The 17,772-nt window shown below is 44.0% G+C and overlaps 3 protein-coding genes across 3 annotated transcripts in view; all 3 read left to right on the top strand.

Moving 5' to 3' along the window:
* LOC135097556 (transcription factor SOX-14-like) overlaps window positions 1–1,219 on the top strand; it is a 25,465-nt gene extending 24,246 nt beyond the window's left edge. The window contains exons 3-5 of the mRNA XM_063999481.1: window positions 233–313; window positions 446–992; window positions 1,130–1,219. Coding sequence (XP_063855551.1) covers window positions 233–313; window positions 446–992; window positions 1,130–1,219 — 718 coding nt within the window. The remainder of the gene's footprint in view (window positions 1–232; window positions 314–445; window positions 993–1,129) is intronic.
* Window positions 986–2,288, top strand: LOC135097971 (arginine-glutamic acid dipeptide repeats protein-like). The gene is made up of 2 exons (XM_064000131.1): window positions 986–1,494; window positions 2,054–2,288. The coding sequence occupies exons 1-2, from the start codon at window positions 1,239–1,241 to the stop codon at window positions 2,236–2,238; spliced, it is 441 nt and encodes a 146-aa protein (XP_063856201.1). The 5' UTR covers window positions 986–1,238; the 3' UTR covers window positions 2,239–2,288.
* Window positions 2,289–8,794: 6,506 nt separating this feature from the next.
* LOC135097938 (uncharacterized) overlaps window positions 8,795–17,772 on the top strand; it is a 105,085-nt gene continuing 96,107 nt past the window's right edge. The window contains exon 1 of the mRNA XM_064000066.1: window positions 8,795–8,935. The gene's annotated coding sequence lies outside the window, so the exon portion shown is untranslated. The remainder of the gene's footprint in view (window positions 8,936–17,772) is intronic.

Here is a 17,772-nt window from a genome sequence, read left to right as displayed (position 1 = left end):
TTTGTCTCGTCCTCGTTCGTTACCTCAGTCCATATTTTAAGGGCATGTGACGAGGAACAGCGCTAAGTAATTGTACCGGCTCACACGGGCCTTGCTCTTTCCTTCACACTCATGGAAAACATGAATTCTTTTTATATATAACTTGTGAAAAGAGGGTTGCAGTATTATTATTTTTTTTTCTTTTTTTTCATTTCCTGCTGTTTATGTTTATGCTCAACCTAACCATCCACAGGGCGCTGCACATGAAGGAACACCCAGACTACAAGTATCGCCCCAGACGGAAGGCCAAAAGTATGGCCAAGAAAGACAACAGGTGGGAAGGTGTACTCAAGTAATTATTCCACATTACGTTTGTCTTTGAATCGTGTGTAGTTCCTCTAGTATATATTTCCTTCGTATCCATACGATAGTAATTAGTGAACCATATTTTCTTTACCCCGTACAGGTATCCCTTCCAGTTGCCAATGTTCCAACCGATGATTGAGGGCCTTCGTCCTTTTTATCCTCCTCCTCACCTCCTGACCGCCCCGGGGATACCCGGCGGCCTGGAAAAGCCATCTGGGGAACTACCTCGACACTTACTGCCGCCTCCACTCTTCGCGCCTCCCATCTCAAGCCTGCCCTACCCTCACGTGGACCCGGCCATCTTCTCAAGGCTGCACTCGCCCGACGCTCTGGCACTCTCAAAGCTCTCCACCTCCGAGTCCTTGTCGCTGTCCAAGATGCCATCCGTTGAGTCTTCACTCTTAGCCAGACTTGCACCACACGACGTGTTTCCCTTACCAAGATTACCGTCGCCGCCCCTACAGTCGCCCCTTCCTCCTTTGTCCTCACCACACCTACCTTCGTCTTCAAGTTTGCCCACCACCGGAGTCGCTTCCAGTTCCTCCGTGCTGTCTTCCCATATCCACCATCCCGCCTCACCCAGCCTGCCGTCTTACAGTCTGCCTTCACCTATTCCTAAGTACCCACCCGAAGTCTCTGCCAGCAGTGTTCTATCCAGATTTCCTCTTGATAGTCCATACTTTGGCCTTCCCCGCGAATTGGAACACTTTCGTCTGCAGCATTTGCAAATAGAGAGAGAGCGAAAAATCAGAGATGAGTTTGCGGCTTCTCCTCCTCCCTCAAGGAGCAGATCATCCTCCCCGTCCAGCCCGAAGATAGATGTTGGCAGTCGTTCCAGAGACTCAAGCCCTCCAAGAAGCCCACCAGGAACTGACCCGCCCCATGACGACGGGATGCTGCAAAGAGTCTCTGACGAGAGCAGAGAGGATCAGGAGGTTCCCAACAGCGACGATTCAAGGGCATTTGTAAGATACGGCGAACGGAAAGGCTCGCCTGAACCTAAAAGTCCTACACCGTCCCCCTCCGAGCCGCTGCGTCTCCCTCACCACTTCTCTCCCTCCGCCCTGGCCACCAGCATTTACTCCTCCGCCCCCCATCACTCCGTCCTGTCGTCCTCACCTGCCTCCATGTCTGCAGCAGAGGTTGCCAGTAAGTATTTTGTCAGCGCGAGACTGATCTTGAGTCTTATTATTTTATTCATTCACGTGCGTACAAAGAGCGAAGCAGTCTATTCACGTTCTCCCTTTTCAGACCTCAGTTTTCCCAAGACGCTTTTGTCTTTTTACAGTTAGCCTGCTGTAAATCAAGAGAGTAAAGGAAGTGTTCTTGAATCACATAAAAGTGTGACAACCCGTTTGTGTGAAGGAAACTGGTCAGAAAGAGAGTGGTCGGGTTTTCTGAGTGTGTGTGTGTGTGTGTGTGTGTGTGTGTGTGTGTGTGTGTGTGTGTGTGAGAGAGAGAGAGAGAGAGAGAGAGAGAGAGAGAGAGAGAGAGAGAGAGAGAGAGAGAGTGTGTGTGTGTGTGTGTGTGTGTGTGTGTGCAGTAACACCGGCTGTAGGGGCTTAAGGCTGCTATGTCAGCGTAAGAAAGCCACACAAGGACGGAGCGCCATTCTATTTGCATTCTCCCCAACATCCTGGGTCTGCTCTTTATTAATGCCTTTTTCGATACCATCTTCCCTGACCTTTCTTCTTCTTTCCCCCAACAGGAAATTACTTCAGCAGCTGCATGTACCCGCCGGGAGGAGGCTCGGCGGGCTGTCCCCCTGACTCTCGGACAGCTCTCTCTTACTTCCTCGTGCGTCCTGAGGCCAAATACCCGCATTCCCCGGCGCTGCTGCCAGCCCTAGCGCCGGCACTCAGCTCATCTTCGCCGCCCTCCGTCGTCCAGTGAGGTCTTGAGGGAGTCCTGAAGAAGTCCGTTAAAGAAATAGACAGCTCACAACCTCCTCCCCCTCTGTCCCTGTCCCCTCTGACACATCCAGTGAGGAGATTGCGTGAATTCCACATCAAAACATCATGGAGTCAATATTTACACTTATTTACGTGTGTGTATCCGACAAGGTCGTTAATAGACACCACCATAATGAGGTTTGCGTTACGCACGTTAAAGTGAAGCAATTCCTGAACACGTGACTGATTTTTCTGTCACAACACAAACTTTGTAACAACATTAGTACATCGTTGTGTGTGTGTGTGTGTGTGTGTGTGTGTGTGTGTGTGTGTGTGTGTGTGTGTGTGTGTGTGTGTGTGTGTGTGTGTGTGTGTGTGTGTGTGTGTGTATGTGTGTGTGTGTGTGCAGAAGTGACAGGGAGGAGGAGGATGAGGAAGACGAGGAGGAAGAGAAAGAAGAGGAGGAGCAGGAATAGAGTGGTTTCATGTCCTCATCATCCTCTGCAGCTATACGAGGAGGAGAAGAAGAAGCAAGGAGAGGACGAACAGGAACAAGAGGTGACGGTCTCAACTCCTCATCGTCTTCTGCAGCTGAAGGCAAATCACGACCGCCCACCGCCGCCGCCCAGGCAGAGGCTCCGTCACGGGGGTCGTCGTGCGCTGCCAAGTACGACCACGTATACATAGAACGTGCAATATTTTCTGATCTTAAGTTACGGCCGCGCTGCCATAGTTGTTTCATACGTACCGCTTATTATTTGTTGTAACCATATATTTATTAACGTTTTATATTGATTAAGTTAATTGGAAGGGAAAATAGACCTCCCCTGCAACCCAGACCGAACCCGTGCCTGTCCGCCACACACACGCTATATTATCATTATTATTATTATTATTATTATTATTATTATTATTATTATTATTATTATTATTACCATTATTACCATTATTACCATTATTGTCAGCATCATCATAATCACCACCCTCATCATTATCACCGTTATCGTCATATCAAAAAAAAGGTTAGATGTTACATTTTTCATCGAGTGTCTCAGGTGTGGTGGCGGCGTGAGTGGGTTGGGTTTGGCCCTGCCAGGTAAGGGCGGAGAAGGGGGGGGGGCGTTATTAGGGAGATGGGGAGGACCGCGTGGCCACCCAGTCGTGTCATGTTACTGTGTCCATATGTATATAGTTTAGGGAGGATCTCGTTGCCTCCACTGTGTTAAGTAACTTTGTAATCTCTGACCCAGCGTCGAGTGGTGACCCCGGCGTAGTGACTCCCCATCCCTCCTTGCTTCTGTGCTTGCCTACGTCAGGTGAGGATCAGGTGTGGACTCTCTACCTCCCGCCCATATCATCTCTCTCACTGAAAAGCGGCCCTCATTTCCTCTACTCTCATTTTTATTGCCTATAAGTTAATTCTCTATTTTTCCTTGTTTATCTCCGTTTCATCAAGGAATGACTCAAGCCTGCCCGCTCGCTTTCCTTTGGCCAGTAGATAATCCTCTTTGTCCTTACTTCCTCTGGACATTTCTTATCTCTCTCTCTCTCTCTCTCCCTCTCTCTCTCTCTCTCTCTCTCTCTCTCTCTCTCTCTCTCTCTCTCTCTCTCTTCCTCCTTCCCTTCCCTTCCTAACCACCCTATCCACAACCTCTTTCATTAAGCCATGACTTTACTTCTTCCCCTTCCATCACTTTTACATTTTACTACGATGAGTTTTGGCCGCTGCTGTCTTTCTTCTCACAAAAGCAAAGCGTCCTGGTACCTTCCTTGCTTGCAAACAGGCCTCAGTTATGTCGAGGTAATTCATTCATGATGACTACTCTTATTGTCGGCCGTCACCTTCCTCATCACACACTGGTACATTCTACTTTCTGCTGCTTGTCGCGGAATGTTGCAGCTGAGCATCTCTGCCAGTGCTGCTGTGTCACTCAGCACGGGTCACCCTCGAGCTTGCGGTGTGTGTTGTCATTAAGAAATATTACTTAGCCAGATGTCGACATATCAAAACGCTTCACTCAGTGTTCTTATGTCTAGGATATGTTGTCCCCGCAACGCGCGTCGACCAAGTCTTGGTAAGGTCTACACCGGGCATAGTAATCTAGTCTTGCTGTGCATGAAATTTATCTGTGTTCCATGGCCGTATTGTCCACAAAAAGCAGCTGAACCAACCCTACCAGCCACTTACCCGCCTCCTATCAGCTGTGTTGTGTAAGTGCGTGGGAGGAGGTCCGCTATCTCTTGGCCCTGAGATAACGAACATGGACTGGGAGAGCAGCAGCTCCGTGCAATCAAAACACACCTTTATTGCCGTTAGTGTAAGTTGGTGTATCTTAAAATTTATGTACGCAGTTATTTATTTCCATGTAATCACAAAAGTCGAGCAACACACGAAGCTCTCTTTATCCAGAGGAGGAGGAGGAGGAGGAGGAGGAGGAACAGAGAGTGTGAGTGACCTTCTTATCTGCCCACAACGCTTCCTTCACCCCCACACTTCTTCCTGCACATCCCCAGCACCATCCCTCCAGAAACACGGACACGCACACACACACACACACACATATTCTCTCTCTCTCTCTCTCTCTCTCTCTCTCTCTCTCTCTCTCTCTCTCTCTCTCTCTCTCTCTCTCTCTCTCTCTCTCTAACAACCATTTCCAGATCGACAGGTAAGCATCATACATAATCTTAAGCAGTCCATTATTACTTCCATTCGAAATTTCCGTCGTTCAATATTTTTTGTGTAATTCACCGGAAAGAAATTGCATATAGATAAGAAAACCCTGGATGTTATTCACGAGTACGTTTCTTTGTTTCTAATGTCGCTCTCTATGAAGTACTAGAATTTTTTTTTTTTTTTTTTTCATCTGCGAAGAAAATGACTAAATACTTCGGGATCCCGTAGTAAAATAAACCTGTTTTCTTCAAGTAAAAATCTAGAAGGGATAATGACTCATAACGAATTCTTAATTGTTGCAATTGCACACCAGACAGTCCTTCAGGAAACAGGACGTTTGATATGCGAAATTAATTACTTTCTTTGCCGCGTACGAGACGATGCTCTAGATGGCTTGGTTTGTTACTCAATCTTATTCGATTTATTAAATCATTTTGTCAATCGTGAGGTGCCTTGCTACATCACCCACATTGAATCAATCAACCAATCAATCAGTGACACTAATGAACTTTTTTCATACACTTCATTCCTACCTGGACCGTCTTATTATTACCCATCAAATCCCTTAAGGCTCGAATACTATCTCCGTAGCACCTCTTCACTAATAACTCCTCCTATATTCCTTTCAACCGTTCCTTTCCCTCTTTGCCACAATGTACTTCTCCATAACATACGGCAGCTCCGCATGGTCTTTAATTCCTGGTACTTGGATTTCGTTCAGTCACTCCTTATGTGATGACGCGTCCAACGGGGGAATGACGGGCGGAGGTGGGGAGATGAAAGGTGAAGGAACATTCCCTCCTCTCCCTCTGCCCTCGCCAAGCCTCCCCTGATGTGTGCTGAGGTGGCGTGTAATCGCTTTCACACACCACTTCGCCAAGAATATGAATTTTAATATCCACCAAGTGTTGCCGGTGTCTGGGTTGTCTTTTTCGCAGTTACTAGAGACTGACTATGTGCTGTACCCTAGTCTCTCTCTCTCTCTCTCTCTCTCTCTCTCTCTCTCTCTCTCTCTCTCTCTCTCTCTCTCTCTCTCTCTCTCTCTCTCTCTCTCTCTCTCTCTCACACACACACACACACACACACACACACACACACACACACACACACACACACACACACACACACACACACACAGTTTGTATCTAAAATAAACATACAGTAAAATCTAGTGCCTGTTATTTCATCATTCCATTAAGCTTTACCTTATCCATCATCTACTAAAGGGAAGATAGCCAAAAGAAGCGAATTTACCTCCACTTACGAACCTGCCATGCTGTTGCACTCCGGAGAGGGATGAGGCGCCCCACCCCTTCAGCTCTGCAGTGCGACCTGACCACCTTCACTCCACACATCAACACCTTTGATACCTGCGCCACCACTCCCTCGCTTGTCACTTATCATTCATCAGGTCACAAGTGCACAGTGCTTTATGAAGTGAAAGTATTTTAAGTATCTTGCCTTACTGTAGTGAAGCTGGCAGTATTTACATCTATATTGGTGGTGGAGTTTACGTAATTGGGTAAGTGAAGTGCTTTCGAGTTCTGAACAATGGCTCGCAACAGGAAATTCTTGAGAGTTAATTAATGTGTACTGAAAAATCATAATCAGTCATCCGTCCTTTTGTTGATAGATACATTTTTTTTTTTTTTTTGTTTCTTTTATCTCCACGTCTGAATAGTGTTATCACGTACAGGTAGAGTATATCCGCTTGCAGGAAAAATATATATTTAGCAATACCACACAAATCTGCGTATGGTGATATGTCGAAAGACTGAATATTTATGACACACACACACACACACACACACACATTTTTTTTTCTTTTTTGTATTTTCCTCAACAGTAGCACTGTACAAAACAAGCAAAAAACCAACAAACAAAAAACCATAAAAAGTACCTGTAACGCAGTACTAACATATTCAAATGGCGCCATCAGGACACCATTCGTGACTTGTGCAAAAGAGTAACAGTTTGCAGTTCTTCATGGTAGTCCCGCCCCGAGCCAGCTGACCCGGAGACCAGCGTGGAGAGGCGCGCCACTCGAGGCTATCAGACCAGTGGTATGTACCTGGAGCGAGCAAACAAGAACATATCACTGATAGTATTTACTGGGCAGTGACACGTCTCCAGATAAACAAAGATAATGCTCAATAGTTTTGCTATCTGTGTGTTCCGCCACCTATCCTGGGAGGAGAGAGGCGAAGGGATGATGCGGGGAAGGCTGTCTTGTGTTTTTAGGTGTTTTGAGGGAAGGCAATATTGTTTTCCAACGAGTGATCTCTTCAAGTTATAGGTAAGCCAGTAAATGCCAATTGTCTTTTCTCATAATGTCACCTTTTATATGTGATTTATGTATGGAAGTTAGTGTCACATGGCATTTGACAGAGAACAAAGGGCATCCTTCACCCTCTTCGCACACTCAGTTTATTCTTTTTTTTTTTTTTCTTTTCTTCTTTTCTCACAGGGATTAACAATGAGCGTATAATCCAGCAGCGTCGTAGCAAGCGAATCTGATGAACTTCCCGCCCCGTGCAGACATCCTATGCTGCCTTGCCGCCATATGTGTACAGAGTGCAGATCTCTTAATACTTATTGCATGTTGTGTTGTTTATTGTTTTTATATAAGGTTATCTGATTTATTTTTCCTTTAATTCGAATTATGTATGTGATATTACAAGCACACAAGAATACAGTAATGTTCCTCAAGACATTACACTAATTCTTCAACTACCAGCTCTTAGCGGTACTAGTAAGAAGCCTAATGCAACACGATAATAAAGAAAAAGGAATGTTATTTCATCTACCACTCATATAGAGCAGATGGAGAAATTAGAACTCCGCTGCCAGAGAGCCGTACGACATGTTTCTTCCCATTCACACTCACACGTGCTCGTGAACGGATTCATATGAGACTGAACAACATCTCATGGTCCATTCATTGTTCGTTTCGACACCAACAGGAAACAGAAACTAAAGAACACGTCATCTGTAACTCGTAAGAACCATGAAGCGCCACATATAAAATAATTGATAGTACATCTTGAGCTTAATGCTTAGGAAAAATGCTACCCTAAATATGTGTAAGAAAATAATCCAGTATGAGACATTATGAAGTCTCGACTCATCTTCACTGTGAGTCGACAACAGTCAGGCGGGGCACAGGTGTCAGTGTGTAGCAAGCTTCTTGCCTGAGGTTGTGTAAGTGTTCACCACACCTCTTTGTAGACCCTTGTTAAGTGTGTTACTGTTTTCGGTTATTGAGTGTCTAAAAGTCTCTTTTCCGGAAATTTTGGAAATGAAAAGCGCAGAACACGTATTTGTCATAATGTAACAATAATGTACCAGTTACGATGCTCGGGTCCATGGTGGCGTGTGGCCTGGGCGAGCTTTCTGTCAAGCCAGTGTGTACATGAAGCTGCATGGTGTTGTGTTCAGACTGAATTAAAAAGACCAACGTGCTATGTATAATTTCACTTTGTGGATTACTTTAGTCTGACCAGTCGTCAAAATGTCAAATCGGCACCAGCGCGGTGACGCCCAGCCATCCCCGCGCCTCATTTCCATGACTGATGCACCTAATGGCTGTGATTCCCATGCGATAGTTGTTATTATAATTTCGTTTTATAACTATTATATAAAATCAATGATTATACTTATTGCTGTCCATGTGACAATCAACAGACCAATGAACTCTATCACAGAGCTCTGGCTGAACGAGAAGCGGTGGCGGGATGGCATGGTGCACCACCCGATGCTGTGTAGCGACCAGGAAGGCCGACGGTGGTGATGGATGGACACACGGAAAATGAGAAGGGATGTGATGTGTGTGATGTCTCAGTGTTTAGATCAGTATGGAGTGGAGTGGTGAAACTGTGGATTATGATGCTTTATGGAACCGAAAGAGAATGGGAGGCAGCAAAGCAAAGGATGGATCAAGGACGTGGCAGGGACTGGACAACGAGGAACCCTGCCACAGAGGAGACCGCGTCGACCCTGGAGCAAATACGGAACAGGAAACAAGGTAAGTGTTGGTGTTAAGGCTGCATGTGGTGTATCCTGAGGTAACTGTCTAGGCCGCCGTAAGGGAGAGAGCGTGATGACACATGGGTCAGGGCGAGTCTTGGGACAAAATTCTGAAACACTTCTGCGCCGCATCCCGAATACTTTCAAAAGGCTATGGATGAAGTGACTCGGATTTTTAAGGATGATTTTATAGTTGTAGTGGTAGATTAACGAGATTTCTACATTATTAACAGGAGAAATACGCTTTTGAACTCGGTCAATCATTGGGGTTAGAAAGAAGGATAGCAGGAGTAAAATAGGATGGGGTGTGTTGTGGCGGCGGGCGGGCAGACAGCGGGAGAAGCAAGCGGAACTAAGGGTACGGAGAAGGCGCTTGGCTTTAGCCGAACAGGAAAAGTTCAGTGGTGGCTACAAAATTATGCAAAGTTTCACCCTTACATACGAAGCTTTCTCTCTCTCTCTCTCTCTCTCTCTCTCTCTCTCTCTCTCTCTCTCTCTCTCTCTCTCTCTCTCTCTCTCTCTCTCTCCCCTTCCTCGTTTTCGTTTTAGTTCATTGTTTATATTCACTGATAAGCTACCCATTTACCCAGACTTGAATCGTGACTTCTGGCAAGGCAGCACTCAGCACTGCAATATACTCATATATGACAGGAGTCATGCTTAAGTAACACCCATCGCATACTGAAGCCAACGCAGGCCGTGCCATCAGTCCCTTGGCAAAACATATCCTTACCAAACAAATCCTTGTATAAGCCAACAGATCTGCCGCTGTTTACAGGAAAGGGGAAGGAGTAATTATATAACTCTGCTTCTGATTTCGCTTACTTACCGAGCATCAAGTCTTGCCCCTGTCACTGTGAATATTATTGCATTACACAATTTAGGCGCTTTGAAAACCCTAATATAACCCAACTTCCCACCCCTCCCCACCAGCCCCTTTGCTTATCGTTGTGTATGAGAACTAGAACATTTTACCTACATAGATAAAAGAAAAAGGGAGGGGCTCAAATAATTAAATGTTTATATCTATTGGTCTTATGATGCATATATTGATGGTATGTGTGTGTTTGTGTGTGTGTGTGTGTGTGTGTGTGTGTGTGTGTGTGTGTGTGTGTGTGTGTGTGTGTGTGTGTTGATAATAATAATAATAATAATAACAATAATAATGATAATAATAATAATAATAATAATAATAATAATAACTACAATAACTGCAATAATATACAGAAAGCAGAAAGCGAAAATCTAAAAAATTAAGTAAAAATTCAAGTAAAATCAGGTAAAATCTAGTGGACTGAGCTTAAATATATATGCTGAGCTATTTACCTCGTATTAATCACACGCACAATGACTGGGACGTGTGTGTGTGTGTGTGTATGTGTGTGTGTGTGTGTGTGTGTGTGTGTGTGTGTGTGTGTATGTGTGTGTGTGTGTGTGTGTGTGTGTGTGCATCTGGTAGTCATGAAAAGCTTAAGGAGGAAATTGAAAAGAGAGAGAGAGAGAGAGAGAGAGAGAGAGAGAGAGAGAGAGAGAGAGAGAGAGAGAGAGAGAGAGAGAGAGAGAGAGAGAGAGAGAGAGAGAGCTCAGTTTAATGCAGCCAGTATGTTATCTACCAGGCCTCTGTGATCACCGGATTACCACCTGCCTGATAAGCCACACAGGTGTGCGAGGTGTCCTGGATGAATGACGCCCACATTCACGTTCCAAAATAAAGGTGTGTCAGCATGACAAATAATTAGTTATAGTAATCCTCTGGTTATAATATTTTCACTGATAACTGTCGAAGAATAAATCAAAATCCCTATACGATGATAGGTCGATATGCATATCATTTCTGCCGCGCGTGTGTACACACACACACACACACACACACACACACACACACACGCACACACACAGATAACATTTATCAGCGAGCAGCGCGGGTGAGGTTGGTGTTGCCTTGCGTCGCGCCACGTGACGTCCCGAGTGGTCATCGCAGTGCTCCGGGCGTGACGGGACCTGAAGAACTAAATCCCCAAGAAGAACAGTGTTAGATTCAGATATTGAGATTTGACAACGTAGTCTTATATGGAAACAGTCTGTCCCTGCACCTCATGTAACCAGTAAATATCGTACATTTATTTAATATTCCCAGAAACTTCAATATCTGACATGTAATTTGCTTCTTAGTTCACTATACAGTCATGGTGTGATTCATGATTCGTTAAAAGTAGCATGCTTGTGTGTAGAGGTTTTGTCAAACACTAACAATAGCTGTGCGTCATCATGTCATTCCATCTAACGTGTAATGGCAAGTCGTGGCAAATTGAGTTTGCACAAATATTATATTCTTTAATGAATATCCATTGGCGGTGGTGGACCGAGAGATAAGATTACCAGATAGGAGAGAGGAATGACGAGGCGGCCACTGGGCGAGTGTTTGAGCACCACTGTAATTACTCACACACTAAAAGGTCGACATTGTGCTAACATTTTTTGTTTGGTATCCATTACCATACCTGATATGTTGACTCGGGGCCACGATAAGGCAGCGGCTACCTGGCGAACTCTGCCAAGGCCCATCCTGCTGCCGCGCTGCCCACCGCCGCCACTGGGACTAATTACTCAACACCGCTGATAATGTGCGCCATTCATCATCACCATCGCCAGACTGTCCTAACATTTATTTACTTGGAGCATGGACACTCCACACTGCTCCCGCCTATTGCCTTCCTATGGATAATTATAAATACCTGGATAAATAGTAAAGTATCTCCATCAATACTGAGAGAGAGAGAGAGAGAGAGAGAGAGAGAGAGAGAGAGAGAGAGAGAGAGAGAGAGAGAGAGAGAGATTATTAAGTGAGCACGGTCAATCAACTCGAGATAAGAGGTTGAGAAAAACACTAATTTTCATGGCAGTTTAGATAATTTAAGATGAATGAAATGTCGCAAGAATGTTCCATTAATCTGACAGTAGTTAATTGTGTCAACTTTTTATCACATCTGTAATCAGGTGCTGAGAACCTGTGCACGTTACTATGTTACCGAAACGATCACTCACTCTCTGGTGGAGCTGCGAAGTTTCTTTATTCCTGTACAGCTCGTAGTCACTAAAACAGTACCTGAAGAAGCGGTTTCTACGACAGAAACAAACCCATTATAGACCAGAAGCCACGACCTAAATAAATGACCTTGTAAAGCAATTCAAACTGCAAATGAACATGGAAATACAAATATCCTTACCAGTTACATTTACTGACATCATAATATGTCCATCTAAGACTTGCATAAATTTTAAGTATTAAAAGTATTATAATTATACAATGAGATATTCTAAATCGCCTGTTTAGAATTTTCTTAACTCTTCCCCTCGTGTACATTTGTGTTTCCATCTGTCCCCATCCACCTGCTGCCTGGATACCATGCACCAGGTAATTCAGGAACACGAGTGAGTAGGAAGAGAACAATTTCCTGCTGTATATGGGGAACTGTGGCGCGGAAGTTGAAGTGCAGCGAACGCCGAAGTGGCAGGGAAGGGAGGAACAGGAGGCACGCTAGATTCAAAACTAAAACGCCAAATTTCCTAGGAAGTCATCATGTTTCAAACTACAAGCAACTGCGGAAAAAATAGCTACCTTAATTGTGTATGCATTCAGGATACGAAGGCCAAGGAAGGAAAGAGCAAGAGTAATGTTTAATTCAAAACTAAAATCATCAAACTCCCAAGAAAGTTTAAATGTTTTGTACCATAAGCCATAAAAGAAAAATGATTTAGGAAATAGATACGTAAACTGTTGACATATTCTGGATACACAGGCGGTGGAAGTGGAGGAGAGCAGTTGGACATACATAGGAACGTCGCATTTCTAAAAGGTGGGTTAATGAAGCCTGGGCGCAGGTGTGGTGTGAGTGAAGCCATGTTGACCCAGCAATTAGGATCATCCACACACCGCGCTGGAGCTGCCCTTGCACCACCACAATGCTCTCCACTCTCACAATTTCGCTGCATCGGTTACCCACAAAACTTTTAACATTTGGCTGGCGTGTTGACTCAGTAATATACGGAGAGTTCGGTCTCGGCATGCTAGTACATTGTACTGTAATGCTGGAATGCTACATACACGTCCACAGTGGGTAGTGACACTAAAACATTTCATCTTAATTTGGAGTCAGGCAGGCAACCGGGCTGCGGTCAATACTAGCTTTGTCAACACACGGAATAATTATCATTGTGGGCACGGACATGATTCGATTTAGAAAGGAATTTGGGTGTTTGCACTCGAGAATGGATCAATTTGCCACAAGGGATGGAGCCTACTTGTTCAGAAACTTTTCTTGGTCTTTTTCATCGTGGACTCGCCTTCCCCGACCTGTTGTCAAATCATTTAAAGTTGTATAGTGAAGAACCACACGTTTCCCCCTCACCCCTTCCCTCTTCTACCACCTTGTCCCCTCACCCAGCCCCTGTGACGTAGTGGGGCGCCTGTCCAGATAATGGTTGTTTATCCTGGGTGGCGAAGAGGCCGCTCAAGAGAGAGAGAGAGAGAGAGAGAGAGAGAGAGAGAGAGAGAGAGAGAGAGAGAGAGAGCATTCTTTTTTCTTGGTGAAATTATCAGCTTCTACTGGTTTCAGCCAAAGGTAATCTTACATTACCAACAGCTCAAAGGTTGTATTAATGTGTGTGTCGCTAATAAGGCATCAAATTCTGAATGTATCGTTAGAAAAATACACCACCAGTAAAACAGGAACAGCAATATCCATCACGGTGTCTGGCCAGGTGTTGGTGCTGCAGTGAAGACCTCTGATGCCTTCATGTGTCACGCAGGTGGTGGTTGGGCGTAAAAGTCAAGTCTCACTCATGTTTGCTGCAATAGAGTAACTTTTTTTTTTTCGTTAAACATAACTGCTAGCATATTCTAAATTAATAAATTAATTTTGATCACGAAGCCGTGTTTGTGGAGGTGCTGCAAGAAAATATAAATTTTATTCAACTCGCTAAATTACATTTCCAGTTGTACAAGGTAGGCGAAGACATTTGTTGAGCACTCACATGTAAGGAAAAATGCACAACAATACAATTAATATTATGATAAGAGAAAGATACAGGAATATCTAGAATTATTGTAAAGTCCCTTCACATTTCTCTACCCTGTATGGAGATAACCTGTTTTGTGCTCCATTCCAAGTTAATCCCGTCACACAAATGCTGGCGCTGCTCTCCAGCGGGAACAGGAGGGCTGAGGCTCCTGTAATTAGTATGTACGGCGAGGTGCACCAGATTGGCTGATTATTGTGTCTCTGGTAACCAAATTGGCAGGCAACTAACGCGCCCACCAATTTCCATTGTCATCCAAAAATGTGCTCCACTGGGCCGTGCCGGAGGGGAGAGCAGAGGAAACAACAGGACTGCTGCCTAAGAAATGTAGACTCTATCTACACACACGTAAGGGTTTGAATTGCTTGAAATACATCTGGTGCAGAGAATTCTTTCCATTCCCTTTCACACGCAGAGAATGGTTCACAAAGCAAGAGTTCTTAAGGGTGATGACAGAGTGCAGCGAGGTACCCCTAAGCCCTTGTCCCGAGGTAATGGGTTGAAGTAAGGGTTCTCGTCACTGTTGTGGAAGAACTGATGGGAATATTATTGTTCTGTCGAGACAGTACTTGGCTCGCAACTTTCCTCCTCCATTGCAAAATAAAGTGACTTTAAACTTTGTTGAGGCGGCATCGGAATGGCGACATGCGAGAAACGAAAGTAAAATGTGATGCACCTTTCACTGAAAATAACATGAATTAGTGGATAACATTTCTATTGCGTCCAAGAACCAAGCAAGACGGTTCTTAACCCAGAGTGCTAGACCAGAGAAGAGTGCTGCAGCTAATTTCAGGCGTTCTTGGAGAGAAAACTCAAAGCCAAAGAAAAACCAATTTTGTTTTATCACCCACAAAGTTGAATCGGATACATGAATACCTGTATATGTCAAATGGAACAAATGTGAGTGTGCGTATGTTCCTGCTGCTTCCCTCATAGCGTCCGCGCGCGCGCGCGTTTGTGTGTGTGTGTGTGTGTGTGTGTGTGTGTGTGTGTGTGTGTAACCTTCACTGCTATATCCTTCTGATGTTCAGAGAGAGAGAGAGAGAGAGAGAGAGAGAGAGAGAGAGAGAGAGAGAGAGAGAGAGAATGGAAGTTGATAATGTAAAAAAAAAAAAAACGTATGCGAGTGAAAGAAAGACGATCGAGTAGAAGTGAGGTGTTTGGGAAGGAAGAGCAGTAAGAAAGCCTGCTCTGGAGTGCATTAAAAATATATCGTGAAGAAAGAATATGGACGGTATTATACGTTACAATATTAGCAGACAAGCAAAAAACACTGTTCAACATTTTAGTTATAAAGCACGACATGTGGCGCACGTTTGATGTGAAAAAAAGAAAGCCTTTGTGGTCTGATGGAGGGAGTAGGCAGCGTATGAGGTGTGAAGGCGAAGACACGCAGGAACACAACGGTAGGTGAGGGCTGGTGACAAGGACCCTTGTTTGGCGGTAACAGAATACAACAGCGTCCGGCCCTGAGTCAGCTCCTCCCCAGCAAACTGACCACCTCTCTCCGCCACACACAAAGTGGCCGTAAAATTCAATTCTGGTGGTTTGTCTCACGTGATCGACTCCGCAGGGTAATCGAGTTTCGTTCGGGGACAAGTGGACGGCTCTGCTTATCTTCAATTTAGACGCCTGCCCAGTGTGGGGAGAGAGGCAAGGAAGGACAGGGCCACCGAAAAGGGATGGAGGTGGACGAAGAGGAAAAGAGGAGGGAAAGGAACAAATTCGAGAGAATGACAAAGGCTGTATTTGAGGATGGTGGTGCGCCAAAGGGAGAGTTGCCACTTACTGTAAAGACATTTTGTAAAGCAGTTCATTGAGTGTGTGCAGGGGTGGAGGGGCGGGTAGAAGGCAGGATGAGAGGAGGGACTAAAGAAAATGGGATGCATGCGTACATACAACACGTCAATTCTTTTCAGAGGCAAGTCTTAAAAACTATTAGAAAAAAGACAATGCCAAAAAGAAATATGAAAGACGATGTACGCTATATACATTGTTTTCTGCATAAATTAGATAAATAGATAGACACGCAAAGATAGATATACAGTTAGACTAAGTGACATGTGACAAGTGACGAGTAAACAAATTACTGTTGACCAGTGAACAGACTAACATATAAGTACGTAGTTAAATTTGTAAGGAAATCACAAGTACGTAGGTAAAAAGACAAAGACAAAAAGCAAATAAAGATGACGAACGAACGAGTAGAGAAAAGCAAAGAAACAGAAAACGTGGATCAATGCATACATAACTTTAACAAACTAAATTTCGCAAACATCAATTGAAAACACGCTAATCGAATAATCTAATAAGCATAGTTGCTGAACCACCATGTATATTGATTATTAGTAGTACAAGTTTCTGAGAAGTGTTGGTGAGCACTCTATGTGTCAGAATACAACGGAAACTTGACATTAATGGACTGGCAACTACAAAGGAAACAACAACAGATAGCTAGAAACACTTGAACTGTGCACCTCACCACACAGGCTCACTCATTCCTACCATTACTCTCTCTCTCTCTCTCTCTCTCTCTCTCTCTCTCTCTCTCTCTCTCTCTCTCTCTCTCTCTCTCTCTAACTGAGTTACAAGTTTAATGAAGCAATCCATTGAAAAGGTAAATAAAGATAATTGAAAATAGTTCACAACGGCACGCATAACCACCGAAGCGAGAGAGAGAGAGAGAGAGAGAGAGAGAGAGAGAGAGAGAGTTATAAAAAGACAGAACAAACTTAAAACCTCGCTACTCTGAACAGGCTGGAAAGGAGAACAAAGGGCCCCACATATGATGGCAGCGGTGGGCGGCGGTGAGGTGCTGGCGGAGTGCAGTGAGCGAGGCTTGCCAATGCGATGTCGTGACGACCTGAAGGCAGAGTGCGAACTTGGAGAGCACAGCGAAGGATTGGGAGATAAAGCCGAGAAGTGTAAGAGGCGCTTAGTACAGGGTGCTTACTTCTAGGACGGAAAAACATGTCGCACTGTAAAGGTCACTCGATTTACGCGATTTTTTTTTTACATGATTTCTGTATACATGATGGCGGCAAGTTCCTCTATAACATGTAAACCGAGAGTCACCTGTATAAAGAAACGCTAATGCATTCATTGACAGAGACTATATATATATGTATATATATATATATATATATATATATATATATATATATATATATATATATATATATATATATATATATATATATATATATATATATATATATATATAGTTATTGTTGTATAAGCATGTTTGGCAGTAATGTTAGATATTGAATAGATCCAAATATAGGAAAATGGTGACTTACGGAAGTATGGAGTATACCACCAGTTGAATGGTTATGTATGTCATTCATCCAAATAATTATGATCTATAAGAGAGGCAGATGTCGCAGTCACCCTTGTTGGTTTAGTAATCACTGGAAACATGTAGTTAGATAAAAATGTATTAGCTAGGAAATGAAAAATATAAAACAGAAAGCTTAATAAGATTGGAAACGTCCTGTTCTGCATGATGGACGCCACTGCATAACACGTGCACTGACCTTATGACGCACATGAAGAAACCCATGTCCTTTCGTTTTGTCACGGTGATAGCGGGTAACCTTCAGAACGTTGTCGCATCCGGTTACGCTGCTTCATGGAACAGTCTTCAGTTGTATGCATGATATCATTGAATTATAAATCATTACTTTTAAAAGCAAATAGTATTCTATTATGAATACTGCGTAGAATAAAATAAGTCAGTGTATATCTTTCAGTGCT

Source organism: Scylla paramamosain, chromosome 4, assembly GCF_035594125.1.
Source record: "Scylla paramamosain isolate STU-SP2022 chromosome 4, ASM3559412v1, whole genome shotgun sequence".
NCBI classification, from domain to species: domain Eukaryota; kingdom Metazoa; phylum Arthropoda; class Malacostraca; order Decapoda; family Portunidae; genus Scylla; species Scylla paramamosain.
The sequence above is the reverse complement of the archived record's forward strand: the minus strand, read 5'-3'. Positions and strand labels throughout refer to the sequence as shown.

What these genes read in the sequence shown, in the direction of transcription:
- LOC135097971 (XM_064000131.1), top strand. Translation starts at nt 1,239, where the DNA reads ATGCTGCAAAGAGTCTCTGACGAGAGCAGAGAGGATCAGGAGGTTCCC. An exon ending in GTCTGCAGCAGAGGTTGCCA is followed by an intron (nt 1,495 to 2,053) that starts GTAAGTATTTTG and finishes TTCCCCCAACAG; the next exon opens with GAAATTACTTCAGCAGCTGC.